The sequence below is a fragment of the Sinocyclocheilus anshuiensis genome, unplaced genomic scaffold (genome assembly GCF_001515605.1).
Source record: "Sinocyclocheilus anshuiensis isolate Anshui unplaced genomic scaffold, SAMN03320099.WGS_v1.1 scaffold1049, whole genome shotgun sequence".
Taxonomy (NCBI): domain Eukaryota; kingdom Metazoa; phylum Chordata; class Actinopteri; order Cypriniformes; family Cyprinidae; genus Sinocyclocheilus; species Sinocyclocheilus anshuiensis.
In genome coordinates, this window is record NW_015557197.1 from 649976 (window position 1) to 662138 (window position 12163).

Below are 12163 nucleotides of genomic sequence, written 5' to 3' on the forward strand. Positions count from 1 at the left end.
TAACTGACTGCATTTACCTGAATGATTGTCGAGATGGGTATTTTGTCATAATTTTATGTGTATGTGTCTGTTCAGAGGATTAAGAAGAGGATTCAATTCGGTGTTCGCGCACCGTCTGAAACGCGTGTGCGCGCTTCATGTGTGTGCGGCTGTGCACGTAGAGAACAGCACACGAGTAACGAATCGAGTTCCCTTTCACCTTTTCTCTCTGGGATTGTTTAAAATTCGCTTGCTTGTGTAAATACGAACAAATGATAAACTTATACTCTATTATGGTTAAATTTTGCAATTAATCCGCAGATCACATGCGTGCCGAACCGTGGGGCTTGGTCCGTACTGATCACGGATCAACTACGATCCGTTTAACCACTATTAGTTATTTGATCTTTGTTGTTAAAGGGGTCATATGACAAAGCTAAAAATAACATTATTTTGTGTATTTGGTGTAATGCAATGTATTTATGTGGTTTAAGGTTCAAAAAACACATTATTGTCCACATACCGTACATTATTGTTGCTCCTCTCTGCCCTGCCTTTCTAAAATGCTGCTCCATCTGAAAGCACGTGCTGGAGATTTACTACCAATCACCAGAAGCGGCTTTACTGACGAGATTCGCATGAAAATCGCATTCGATTTTTTTGCCCAGCCCTAACTGTAAGTACATGTACTGTAAAATAAAGTGCAACCGAATATCTCTTTGGGTTTGAGAGTTTAGTCTTTGCAACTTTACTTTATGGATCTTAAATATGCACGAACAGCTTGTAACAGTCCAAAGACAAAGGAAAACTTGAAATCGCATCATATGACCCCTTTAATAAGAACACAGATGCAAGAAACAAACAAAAGGACAAATACAACAAAACAAAAACCTTTTTAGTACCAGTATGCCGTGCAACATTACCGTCAACAAGTGCAAATGGTCACTACACATTCAGTTAAATTGCTTCAACCATGAGAAAGCAAAAGAGAAAGCCTGCAGCCTCAAATATTTTCCCATGTCCCAAGTGACACTGAACTATCACCTGCTGGGAATGGGCCAATCAGGTTAGGCAAAGATACTACCATGGGAAAACCTGATTTGATTACAATTTCACGTCACCTTTACCCTGAGCTATGTATTCTTAGTAAAAAATGCAGGCTTACTCTTTGAAGGTATAACCTCTAGGACACTTATCCAGTTTTGATACACAAAAACTAGACATGATGAATGTTGATTTTTTTTAATGACAACAGTAAACCGTCCAGTAAAGCCTTCCTGTAGCTCAAACAGTAGAGCATGGTGCTACTAACAATTCCCAAGTCATTGGTTCGATTGCCAGCTGATAATCAATGCAATGCAAGTCACTTTGGATAAAAGCATCTGCCAAATGCATAAATGTACACCGATTATTATGTTTAACTGCCTGATAATCACACGTAGAATATTTCCAAATTTTCTGCTTTTAGATGCACTAATAACTAAATTATTCATCACTTACCTCTGAACAACATTCTTTACTTGACTAATAACGTGCATTTGTAACAAATTATGAATGTTACCAGTTTTATTAGTATTATACATTAACTCTTAATTTAATGTTGCCTAAAATTAAAAGTGTTCTGGAATCAGAAACCCAAAAGCGCATTCTAGTGCATCACAATTATGTCTAAATGTAGTGGGAAACCCTATATTAAAGAACAAAAGCATAAATATCAATTTAAAATGTCAGCCAAACCAATTATAGGTTTATCCCTAGCAACAACACAACTTCACAATCTTTTTTTATGTCCTTTCAGCCATGCAAACTCTTGTCAAAGTGGACTTCACAGAGTCAATCTTAGCCAGTGTGAGACACATGGGAATGGAATCACAAGACATCAGTAGGGTGGGGACAGTCAGGCCCAATGAAACTGTTTTTGGTGGATAAGATGCAGATGCGGATACAGGAAATGGCATGCATCCCTTTGATCCTCCATTTTCTTAAAAAAAACAGATTCGATGGGTGAAAAGCTTGGTTTTTGTATTTCAGAATCAAATTCATTTCAACACACTAATCAGTTCAAACAATTGTCTGATGCACCCTTCCTAAAAGCTCAAGTAAACTTATGAAAGATCATGTATTGTCATTTTTTAAACATATTATCTTGTATCTTTTTAATTACTGTATAAAAAGCAATGTTTTATTTACATTTAATCCCTTAATATGTGCTTTATCCAAAGTGAATTACAATGAGCAACATTGCAAGCAATTTATCCTAAACAGAGAGAGCTAAAGGCAACATGTCGACTTCATGAAGACTATGCACTAGGGCTGCACGATATATCGTTTCAGCATCGATATCGCGATGTGTGCATCCGCGATAGTCACATCGCAGGATGTGCGATGTTTAGTATAGGCTACTGATCGTTATATTTATACTGATTGTTTTCTTTGCTCACACACAGACACGGTGTCTACACCGGATGTGACAGCTGTACAGAGATACCCATTTTAAATAAATTTAGTAGCGGAGCTTCAAGCGATTTTCAGTGCTGGAAATCCATTTATCCTTTGTTGAAACTTCCGCGTCGTCGTGGAAAGCGCAGGTCACGGTTGCTTAGCAACGGCAGACGCTACGAAAGCAAGCTCCCGAGCGCTTTGGAAAGGAGAAAGCGGCGCGACTGGCGTTTTCCCCCTCGTTTTTAGGCGCGACATTTGAACGGCCCCAAAGTCTGTCTACACTGGACGCGACCGTTGCACATAATTTGTGTCAGTACGTCATAAAGAGAACATCTGTATACTGTCAGTTTACTGTCAGGGATTTGTCGTGCCGCGCCGCATCCAGTGTAGACAGCATCACTGATAATGAGTTCATTGTATTTTGTTGCGTCGCGCCGCGCGCGTCCGGTGTAGACACGGTAAGAGCCACGCAGATGCACATGAACACTGAATTCTGTTCACTTCTGCGTCTATTTGTGCCTGAAATGGCACAATTCTGTGTTATGAATGTTAATCAAACAACAAAACACAAAAAAATCACTTTTGTAGCTTTAACAGATTTATTAGATTTAATTTAGACAGTGAAGACTATGCAGTTTTATTTTACATTTGATTATTCAATTTCTGTACCTGAATACTGTTAGACTTACCTGAAAAATATAAAGCACTGCTTATTTCATTTGTATCTTTGTTCCGTTATATTTATCTATGCTTGTAATTTGTTTATTTCCTATGCTGATTTATACAAAATCACCCCAATCATTATTTTTTTCCAAATAAACTATTCAAGTCATGTGGTGATTTTTTTTTCATATCGCAATACATAAAATCGCAGAAAAATAAAATATCGCAATGTGAGTTTTTTCCAATATCGTGCAGCCCTACTATGCACACATATTCTAACATGAAAAGTTATGTAAAACAGGAAGACGCCACATTGCAGATACAACATGCAAAACAATCCCTACTACAATCCCAGAATCCCAAACTGATAAATTATGCATGCAATAAATGACTAAGCTAGTTAAACACACTTGCTTATTTATTTAATGTATAACAAGGCACTTTTTATATCTGCCCTGGATCTCCAAATATGATCTGTAAACCCACTGCAATCCCCAATGACTGCGATATTAAAGCTGACAATGAAAGCACAGCATGAGATCGTCTATGCACTACTTCACAGAATAGAGCTACAAAACTGATCTTTACATATAAACTGATCGAAATTCCAGACCAAATACAGGCAATTACGATCCTTCTCTTTAAATCTTAGAATATCCATATGGACAAGCTTACATGTTAGCATTACAAACTGCATTTTTTGAATGAACACATCTATCTATTGCTAAGCCAATATGCTTTAATGGAATAGTACACAGGAAAAAGCAATATTATGGATAGAGGACTCGTTAGCTAGAAGTTAAAAACATCTTAAGATGAATTATGTTTTATTACAAACATACACTTTTTCACTTCACCAGATGTAAATTGATGGATTGGAGTTGTGTGGATTACTTGTGATGTTTTTATCAGCTGTTTGGACTCTCATTCTGACGGCACGCATTCACTACAGAGGATCCACAGGGCGAGCAAGTGATGTAATGTTAAATTTCATTTCATCTCAACTCACTGCAAGGCTTGAGGATTAGTAAATTATCAGCAAATTTTCATTTTTGTGTGAACTATTCCTTTAAAATCCAGTGGTGTTAAGAAAGATAGACTGATAATCAGTCTTTAAATAGCTGGTCAACTGATATACTGCATCATTTGTGTCTCCAAAAATAAAGCACCCTTCAATGCCATTACACCACTGTGCATTCAACAGTAAATAGCGGTTCACAGGTAAAGTAACCCACTTATTTAATGGATTGTTTACATAAATGACTCCTTACATAATAGCCATTCATTCTCAAGTGAGAAATGCAAAGCATTTTAGGCATAACAGCCCGAGTCACAGACCAAAACAAAGAGATAAAAATAAATACGCAACCACTTAAGATTGCAAAACAACTGCGTGCAGTATGTCATGGTATACCTAATAATAATTATCGGAATTTATTGAATTGAATATATTATCATATTATATACCTATATAATTTCACAATTTTCATTATATTTATGTTTTGCAATCTAATGACTACAATAAAAAATTAATTCTGCACACTGGTTAATAGAAGAAAAAAATCAGTACTGGATGTTAAAAAAAAAAAAAAACATTATATCAGTAGATTTCTAGTTATTATACAATGTGCCAGTGAATAAAATGTGACAATAGAAGCAGGCTTGCAAATCGGCTGTCACAATTGGTTGGAGGACCAGACGATTACGTCATCATCTGCTCTTCAACACTCCTGCTGATCTTAGGAGTTTGTGCTCTTAACGGGTTCTCATTGAGGTTCTGTTAATGCATTGTCCACTTCTTCCTAATCACCCTCTACAGACCAAAACAAACCTAATCTAGGCTTTTATTATGTCACATCAGCAGGTGCCCCAGAGGCTCAATATCACTTATGCATGAATTTTTAAGGGCCAAAGAATATTCTCAGAGCCTACAGGGGTTTCCAGTAAATCAGCAGGGAAGACCCCCGACCTGATGCTTTACCCCCAACCCCCTTCATTCAATGCATTCATGCACTGCCCGCCTAAAAACACTAATTCCCTACCAAATCTGGCGTGCAATCCAATGCATCTGCAGATACCAAAGAATATGCATGCAAGACCAATGCGCGTTAAACACCCCATTTATCCCGCGAGTGTTTGCTAGATGCATCTAAAACATGCTGAGCTAACATTTAAGCAAAAACAGCAATGCATTGCGGAGTGACAACATGCATGACGCTTGCGTTATAAATATCTGAAAACATACACAGTGCAAATAAACGCATAGTCACCGGTGCATTTCAGGTTAACGTTACATCACTTATATGACCAGTTTCTGTTGACCATCAATTGGCATCCTAACCTAACAAACCATGTTTATTACATTCATCTCCAACATCATCCAGCACTAGTATGCAGCTGGTCAGATCTATTCTGACAGCTTTGCATGCAGCTCTGTGCTACAAACAGCAAGCACCGATTTTAGCCCGGTGAATGACCGGCTGGTGCATGGTAAGAAACATTAAAACGAATAGTTTCGAACAGCAACAGGGACTCAGCCAAAAGTGTCCGCATTTTTTTCCCATCTTAAACTATTTATGCTTTACTACACCTCTCCAACATAGCCGTAACCTGCCATTAACTGACTCAAAATGCATTAGATAAGTCACAACAAAGCTGCCGTCGTGATTCAGCCGTTCCAGAGCCACTTGTACGTTACAAAAAGAGAATATATGACAGATCATGCCCACGTTTCTTTACTGTAAGAAGCTCGCGTGCTGGGGGAATGAAGCTCGCGGCGCGGCGCGGAGCGGAGCGTCAGGAGCGCTGCGGCCTGCGCTCGCTGGCGGCTCCGCGGACTCACCTCGGTCGGTTGGCTGATCTCGAACAGGTCGAGCCGGTTGGCGTTCCAGTGGTTGATGATGTCGGCGAGTTTCCGCCGCTCCTCCTCTCGGCTCCCCGACATTCTCAAATCCCGACTAAAATCTAGAAACAATCCGCCTTTCTCCTCGCTGGTTCGGTTTTATCCACTCAAACGGGCTTTCTTATCCGACGACCTGAAATAAAAGTAAATCTGTTACACCCAGAAACTGGGCTTTGAAACGCGGTTTCTGTGGTGAGCGTCGCTCTTTCCCGCAGTCGCCGGTTAACGCACCTCAACTCTATCGTCGACCGCTTGTACTGTTTCCGCGTTCCCGGCTCTGGTTTGTCTTATCGCGCTCCGTGCGCGCTCCCTGTGGCAAAGCGGTGCGCGCGCCCTATACTCCACAAAATTCACGAGGGACGCTGACGGGAACGCGCACGGGAATAAATGAAATTAAGATTTATACATCATCTGAAAGCTGAATAAATCAGCTTTCCATTGATGTATGGTTTGTTAGGACAATATTTGGCCGAGATACAACTACTTATTTGAAAATCTGAGGGTGCAAAAAAATCAAAATATTGACAAAATCGCCTTTAAAGTTGTCCAAATTAAGTTCTTAGCAATGCATTTTGCTGATCAATAATTACGTTTTGATATATTTACGGTAGGAAATTTACACAATATCTTCATGGAACATGATCTTTACTTAATATCCTAGGGGTGGAGACGGGTAGGTTTAGGTATATGTAAGGTGGGAGGAGTTCTGCAGTGAGGACCATCTCCTATTGAAACCGTGACTTATGACTGGTTTTGTGGTCCAGGGTCACAAATAATGAAAGAAACTTATCATGCCAGGCACTTGCTGCTCCATTCAAAATACTTTCGTGTGTATGCGGATGTCGTTCGATAAAATTATATATTTAATTTTTTCGACATAGTTTGATGCAATAAAATATTTCTTCTTTTGATACTCAGGAGCTTTAATGTGATATTCCCTTTCAAAAATAAACAAAAAATCTAATTTATTTATAAAGAAAGTTCCTTTCCATACATACAGAGGACAATATGAAGTAGGCCTACGTTTACTTGAGTAGCCTATTAAGTATTTTTGAGTATCTGTACTTCACTTGAGTATTATTTTTTCTGGAAACATTACTTTAACTTCACTACATTTGAAAGACAAATATCATACTTTTTACTCCACTACATTTCTATCAAGGTCCTTGAAATCGTTACTGTAGCACCTTTAAAAGTCGGTGGTTGATTGTTTTTCTTCTCTAAAATGTGATTTTTTTTTTACAGCCAGTAATCACTCTTGTAGGGTTAAGTGAGGTGAGTTCCCAGCATTTTCTGAACACTGACCTGTTGCAAATGTGATATTTATTTTCAACAATTCAATAATAAGAAGTTAATATTGTGGTATATATTAGACACAATATTGTATTCATTTTGCAAAATTGTGTAAAAGAAAATATTACCAATAAAACCACAGAAGAACTGTTGTGCGTCTCCTAACAAAACACAGGTGTTTGACTAACCAGCACTGCAGACCGTTCTGTGTATGATATCAAAGTACCGCCAGAGCCATGATGTCAAATAAGTCTTGCTGTTTTGCATTTTTGTTAAAGTGTTGCTGTTGTAAAGTTATACAGCTACAGTTGTGTTGCTGGGTTTTAAAGCAGGTTTGATTTTTTTTTCTTATCAGTCTGTATTTACAGCAATTTCACTGTCCACTCAGTTCAAATGTGGCACTTCTGTGCTTTTACTCAAGTAAACATCTGTCTTTACAACCTTTACTTGTAATGGAGTCATATTTGACCAGCAGTATCTATACTTTCACTAAAGTTATAGAGTTGTGTTCTTTGTGCACCTCTGCATACACATACATAGGCCTACAGCTGCTCAGTCAAACAACATCATGATAGACCTGACATGGCCAGCTGTGCACATCTGCAAAGCAATCAGCTCACTGAAGCAGGACAATCCACCATATAAACCTAATTCAATATGAGCCTGTTACATCATCATCATAGAGCTCTGAATTCTAATTTAGATGTAGACTGTTGATAGACCTAGACTATTTTTAATCAGTTTTCATTTCAAAGATATGGTTTTTCAAAACCCTTGGTCCTAAGTATTAAACATTGCGTAACTCATCCCAAACTGTTTGAGCTACATGAATTATACCTGAAATTGTGTGGCTTCTCTAAGTGATCTGTAAAAATCTAGGTAGATTTCCTTTACAAAATGTTGGTACATGTTAACACAATGGCCCAAAACAAAAGGTCAGACAAAACAGATGCAAAAAGCATGACCAATTTACATTTTGTCTGGTCTCAGTTCTACAACGCTGTAGGAAGATTCTGTCTAGCGCTGCACTTTGGTGGTCTGGAGAGCCAGACATCAATTGTCCATTTGAACGGCAAATTAAAGAGAAGATAGAGTGGCAAATAAATCATCATTTGCTATCTAACTGATATGTGCGTTGTGAGTCAGCGTTCTTTGTGGCAGCTTTCTTCACCTCTATCTATCTATCTATCTATCTATCTATCTTATTTCATATTGATGCAGATCCTGGGGCAGAAACTGACAAAGCACAACTGGAAAGATCTGATTAAAAGTGCTGTAAGTGATTCTTTTGAATACCACACATAAAATATCCCTGCTACCTAATCAGCAAAAACTGTGTCCTGAGAAATCACAACTGTCTCTATGACTGTGCTCTGTACTCTTTAAGTAATCAGAAAATAGCCATCTGAAAATAAAATAAAATTTGAAAGTAAAATAATATTTACAATGTATGTTGAGAGAGAAATTCTAAATTCTAATACCAGTTAACTGCTATTTTTATCACACTGAAAAAAACTGTACCTGCCAAATAAGTAAATAAATAAATAAATATTTGTTGTATTTTCTACATATTGTTGCCCAAGCAACAGTTACCTAGTACTAATTTTATAAGAAGATTTTTTCCACCTCTGTTGCTTATGTCTGGCATGAATCTTTTTCCTTAGTGGCAATATGCTATGGAAGCCTGTTTCTGCCATTTAATGAAAAAAATAAAAAAGGTAATTGTGACTTTTTATCTCACATTTCAGACATTTATTTTTTTTTTTTCAATTCTAAGAATTGTGAGAGATTTAAAAAGGTATATTCCTTATTTCCAAGTTTGCATCTTGTAATGTTCACTAGTTTTCTCAAAATTCTGAGTTTAAATCTCTCAGCTTCTCTGTTTTTTTCCTGTCACAGAAAAAAAGTAATTGTGACTTTTTATGTCACATGTTATGTTACTATGAGTTTATATTTAACAATTCAGACTTTTCTTATCAGAATTGTGAGTTGAATTACCAGTAATTCTGATTTTGCAATTCTGAGTTTGTACCTTGCGATTGTGACAAAAATTGTGAGTTAAAAAAATTGCTATTTACCTCTAATTTTTTTTTATCCCATGGTGGAAACAGGCTTCCATAATATGCGGTTATATGTAGTAGTGAGGTCAAGGGCAACAATAAGTAAATCACAGTGTCGCAAGCTGTACTGTTATATCTGTGTTAGAAACAGGAAGCTGGTGAGAACCAACGTAATATGGTTTCCTGATGCGGTCTGCGGGGCGTCTTTTTAACTCCCTCCCCTCCCTCTTCCACATGTAGGCTACATACACACGCTTACTTTAAAGCTGAAGTTTAAGACTGAACTTTGAACTCAGAAATGACCATCTGAAAGCACTTCGGGGATCTTTATATCTACAACCTTCTTCTGTGATAAGAATAGGCATTATACAGAAAAGCATGTACTCTAGCAATAAAACCAGAGGAATGTTCATGCTGCAGGGTGGAGGGGGAAGGAAGGTGCAACAAGGGCAACATCCTGCATCCTGATCACTCCTGCTGCCTTGCATATATTATTTCATTACATTAATGTAGACAATTAAGCATCACTGACAGATCAGTATGAATTTATACTGCATGATATTTATTCAGAAGGATATGTTCCAATAAATACAATTTATTATATATTACAATTTTAGTTATTAATAAAAAACAAATATATATATAAACACTAATGTTTTATATTTTTATATATTTTATATTTAGCAATTTCATATATATAAAATATATATAATGCTAAATTGTTAAATGTAAATGATATAAATATATAATACATTAATTTTTTTATATAAACTAATGATAGATAGATAGATAGATAGATAGATAAAACAGAATTCTAGTACTGTAATGAAATGCTCTTTATTTTTTCACAATGAATATTTCACTGGAAATACGTCATATTACAGAATGGCTTTGAATGACGTTACATGTTGATAATACCGTAAATGTTAGGTGTGGTACTTCTCTTACTTGGAAATCCACCAAAAAAAGTGATGAATATGAAGTTAGGATCTCAGCATCTTGAGCACATTTACTCTTTAGGGACAAAAAAATGAAAGCAGCTGTAACTAAATATGACACACCCTGAGCTTCTCTGGAATATCATCCATGATTTAATAAACTCCAACTCTTTTTTTATATCAGCTTGCTCACAATGGTAATGCCCCACATTTCAAAACTAAATATTTCATATGGGACCAAAAAAACATATTATGCATTTTAAGTAAAAAGAGTAAATGCATTCATCTGTTTTTTTTTGTTTTTTTTTTGCTAAATTGCTTAAAAAAAACTGTAGACGTGACATTTGCACAGAACAGCCCATGCTAAAGCACATGGGACATGCATAAACAATCTGGGGACTGACAGCCATGTTGGATGCACTAATCAATGTGAAATACTGTTTGCAACCCCTTTTTTATGTGCATAATGAGACATATTTCTGAGTGAAATTTTTCAAATCATGATGACTCATTTAAAATAACACCATAAATTTGTATTCTATCTCAAGGTGCTTCAAGTTGTATGTATTAACCAGAGCTAAACGTGTCTAAATGGACAAGACAGAAAGAATTAAATGAAACATTTCTGCTTTGTCTGACTGATGCACCCAGCCATCTGTAAGTCATTGAACTCAAACCCAACGAGACTAATTACCCACCATGTGTGCTCATCTTCTACCCACATTCACCACTTTCTCACTGAGAGAAAACTGGCAGAATCTCACATACTGTGATGGACAACAAGCTCTGTTTCAAGGCCTAAAAAATGACAGATCTGAAATAAAACTTCCTTCAGGCTTGGTGTCCATGCAGTGGAGTCAAAGCTTAAGTCGTATTTAACACTGATGGAATGTGTTGAAGCTTTTGACACAGTCAGCATATTCTGCAGTTCTATAATTACAGTTCCATCCTGTTTTAGTTGGCAGAGTGCAATATTTTATGTCAATTTAATTGGCTGTTGTATTTTGTACTACATTCTGTCATTTAGCATACCATGTGATATGTTTTAACATATCAACACCTCATACACCACCCATAATTTACAGATTGATTTGATTGATATCATGCTACAGAAAGGCACATAAGCATGAATATAAGTGAGAATTATAGACTTATATTCCCCTAAACCCGTTTCACACACTTTTATATTCCTATAGCGAGTAATCAGTTCAGACTCACTCTGATTTGACCCCAGTCGCAAAGCATGCCGGGTAACCAGCAGTGCTATAAAACTGTATTGTTTTTAACACAGAATTAACCTTAATTTTTAGGAGTGGTCCACAAGGCCTGTTGGGAAAACATGCCGTTTACACAGCTGTCCCACACATCCTAATAATGATGAATATTTCCATCACACTGGAAACTGGTTTTTAGTTCTTCCTTCAGTGCAGTTTATGGAAAAATCCAACTTTAGCAATAGATCCTAGAACTACCTAACTGTTTTTTAAACTTTAAAGGGTGATGAATAAGAGATAGTCACACACAAAAATGTACGTTAATAAATTACAGGGGGAAATTACATTTAGAATGTGGCGGTTCATTTTCAGTGTTTCTATGTTATTTATTTTACAAACATAAAAATGCTGTAAGTAACACTGAATGTTAATTTCTGAATGTTAATTAATTAAATACACATGATATAATGCTGGAATCCTAACGAGGAATGTTCCCAGGCTAATGTTCTGGCAAGGTTCTCTCAAAGTTATGAACAAACCATGTTCCATGTTAACATAATGTTCATTCAAATTTATCTGGTCTTTAATAACCTTCTCAACCTTTTCTTAACGAAAAATAAGGTGAATAGTTTGTTTGTAATGTTTTTGTGTTAATGTTTTTTTGTTTGTTTT

The 12163-nt window shown here is 36.7% G+C and overlaps 1 protein-coding gene across 10 annotated transcripts in view; it reads right to left on the minus strand.

The window, feature by feature from the left end:
- Positions 1-6286, minus strand: part of LOC107678828 (afadin-like) — a 135714-nt gene extending 129428 nt beyond the window's left edge. For 9 of the 10 annotated variants that reach the window (XM_016474237.1, XM_016474236.1, XM_016474244.1 and 6 more), the window contains exon 1: positions 5927-6248. In XM_016474237.1, the coding sequence (XP_016329723.1) occupies positions 5927-6028 (102 nt within the window). In that variant the 5' untranslated portion in view covers positions 6029-6248. Of the gene's footprint in view, positions 1-5926 lie in introns of all 10 variants that reach the window. The other variant, XM_016474235.1, reaches the window with a different exon arrangement.
- Positions 6287-12163: the final 5877 nt, after the last annotated feature.